At 40.6% G+C, this 2327-nt stretch overlaps 1 protein-coding gene across 1 annotated transcript; it reads right to left on the bottom strand.

The window, feature by feature from the left end:
* Nucleotides 1-268: 268 nt before the first annotated feature.
* LOC113216230 (uncharacterized) lies at nucleotides 269-895 on the bottom strand. Its single transcript, XM_026435966.2, has 2 exons — nucleotides 772-895; nucleotides 269-683 (listed from the first exon to the last, which is right to left on the bottom strand). Exons 1-2 carry the CDS (start codon nucleotides 893-895, stop codon nucleotides 400-402), a joined length of 408 nt encoding a protein of 135 aa, XP_026291751.2. The 3' UTR covers nucleotides 269-399.
* Between the last annotated feature and the right edge of the window lie 1432 nt (nucleotides 896-2327).

The raw sequence follows: 2327 nt of genomic DNA, 5'->3' as shown, positions 1-2327 counted from the left end.
AGAATGCCCAGACTATTGTGTTTTGGCTGCTATTGGTTTTTGTTTCTAAATGTTATATTTTAGTTTTTATATTCTATGACGGACAAAAATGCAATGAAATGTTATTTTTGTTTTTCTCTCAACAAGAAACAGAGAATACCCAGACTGTTACCGTCAAAGTGTCTAATTCCGGACCAGCAGGGTAAATCCGGACACTACTTTTATGCATTTTTGTCATAGAATATAAAAATAAAATATAACATTTAGAAACAAAAACAAAAACAATACTGAATGCAGTTTAAACACAGTCACATCATTTTCTCTCTGCTAGCCAAAACTGTTGCCAATGTAGCGCCTTCATCTATGTCTTCATCGTGTCCTGCCTGGACTTCATCCGGCTGGGGCACCTGGCCTGGATTGTCATCTGGCAGGGCTTGCTCCTGCAGGGGGGGCCGGGCCTGGATTGTGTCCTGGCTGGATATGATTCAGCTGTTGCACATGTCCTGGATTAGCCCCTGGCCCTTGCTGTACTTGATTCAGCAGGAGCACATGTCCTGGATTAGCCCCTGCCTGGACTTGGTTCCAGTGGCCTTGAAGCTGATCATTATCATCGTCTTCATCATTTCTTGTTTTTCTTCTCAACATATTGACTAGGGTTCTGTCCGCATCAAAATCCTTTCCTTTACTGTTAGCCGAAGTGTAGCCTTATGAAATAAAGAAACAATTATTAAAACTTTGAAATTTAAATACAATATTTGTATTTCACAAAATAATTAAAGAGGAGAAACTTACTTAATGCAGCTACGGCAATCTTAGTTGGGAATTTTACAGTCTCCTTTTTTCTGCCACTCTTGCTCAATAGTCCAGAATTTACATTCTCTTCCCCAGCAAGAAGCTTGACAATGCTCCTGTACATTTTTACAGGTTTTTTCTTGTACTGTCTGTATGTGTAGTGGATCTCTGTTTTTTCCACATACACTCCACGTCCAATGCATGCCTGTCAAAATTTATAAAAATAAGCAAATAATATAATCTTTTTTTAACTTTTTGGTATTTGAGATGAATCCTATCCCTGCCCGACCCAAAATTTCAGACTTGCTCACCAATTTTGGTTTTTGTCTCAAAAAAGAAAGGAATGCATGAAGTTTGAATCCATTCAAAATCTGAGCTCTGTAGCTCAAACAGTTTCGCAGATATGAATTCCAAAAATTTTGATGAAAAGTAGCGTCTTTGAGAGGTGGTGTAGATAGAACTCTATGAATCTTTGCAGTAATGTAAAAACTCACTACACCATTGGAAAGAGAATTGAAAACTGATTCTAAACCATCATTCGCACAAAGTTGTTTTTTTTTTTCCTACCCTTCAATCAAAGTTATCAGCAAAAATTAGCAGAACCTCGTAACTCTCCTGACAAAATTACACTGTAAAAAAATTTCTGGCGGTATTCTGTACCGTGGCGACTGAAACGCCTCATCTGGAGCGGTGGGTAGCCGAATTCTGCTCGCCATGGCGAGCAGAATTCAGGTCGCCAGTGGCGAGCAGAATTCCGACCGCCATTGGCGTGCCAGTGAAGCCAGCCGCATACAATTACATGATTCTGTCACGTGGCGTCGGTGGGACCAGCAGGGTAAATCCGGACACTACTTTTATGCATTTTTACAGCAAATTACACAATGTAGGTTCATAATTTAGATAGATACTTTTCCGGGAGGCTCTGGGGATTTAAATAATTAGTAGTTCCATATTTTAGAGCCGCCCAGAGCAGTGCAATTTCAATAATAGGACCCGACCAGTACACACACTGTGAAGCGGTACTTCAATGCGTGTGCCGCATAGCACCAGTGCTAAGCCACGGTCACTAGATACAGCTTTAACGTCACTACGCTGGAGTCGAAAATTTTTAATATCCTGCGGACTTTTGCGCGTAATCTTGATTATAGGTATTTCACTCGATCTCTAACTTACAAATCTTAGTTAAAAATGCACTAAATTTACAATTTTGAAAAAGTCCTGTGAGGTAAAGGTTGTTGTACACATTCTTATGGCGTATTTTGCGAAACCAGTGTCCTTCTACTAAGATAGCACTGACTTTTGCAGAAGTTGCTTAACTTCTGAAATGGACCAATTTTGCCTCGAAAATTCCAACATCACTCTGGTTCCGCAGTTACGGGTTAAGTTGGTGTGTACTAGCACGTAGCTGCAGTGCAGTATTGGCATATCGACCTGTTCTACTGCCTTTAAATAGCAAAAATAGGGACTGTCCGGATTTGTCCCGGCTTCGGGTTTAAATCCGGACGGGGTTTCAGAGGCTTGTGCAGGTGAACTGGCGCAAAGAAAATTTCCTCTCC

This window comes from Frankliniella occidentalis, unplaced genomic scaffold (assembly GCF_000697945.3).
Source record: "Frankliniella occidentalis isolate FOCC.00 unplaced genomic scaffold, Focc_3.1 Scaffold368, whole genome shotgun sequence".
NCBI lineage: Eukaryota > Metazoa > Arthropoda > Insecta > Thysanoptera > Thripidae > Frankliniella > Frankliniella occidentalis.
This window is presented reverse-complemented; position numbering and strand designations above follow the sequence as displayed.

Coding starts and splice junctions, on each gene's coding strand:
- LOC113216230 (XM_026435966.2), bottom strand. CDS start 895: ATGTACAGGAGCATTGTCAAGCTTCTTGCTGGGGAAGAGAATGTAAAT. Junction 684..771: donor GATTGCCGTAGCTGCATTAA/GTAAGTTTCTCC, acceptor TTATTTCATAAG/GCTACACTTCGGCTAACAGT.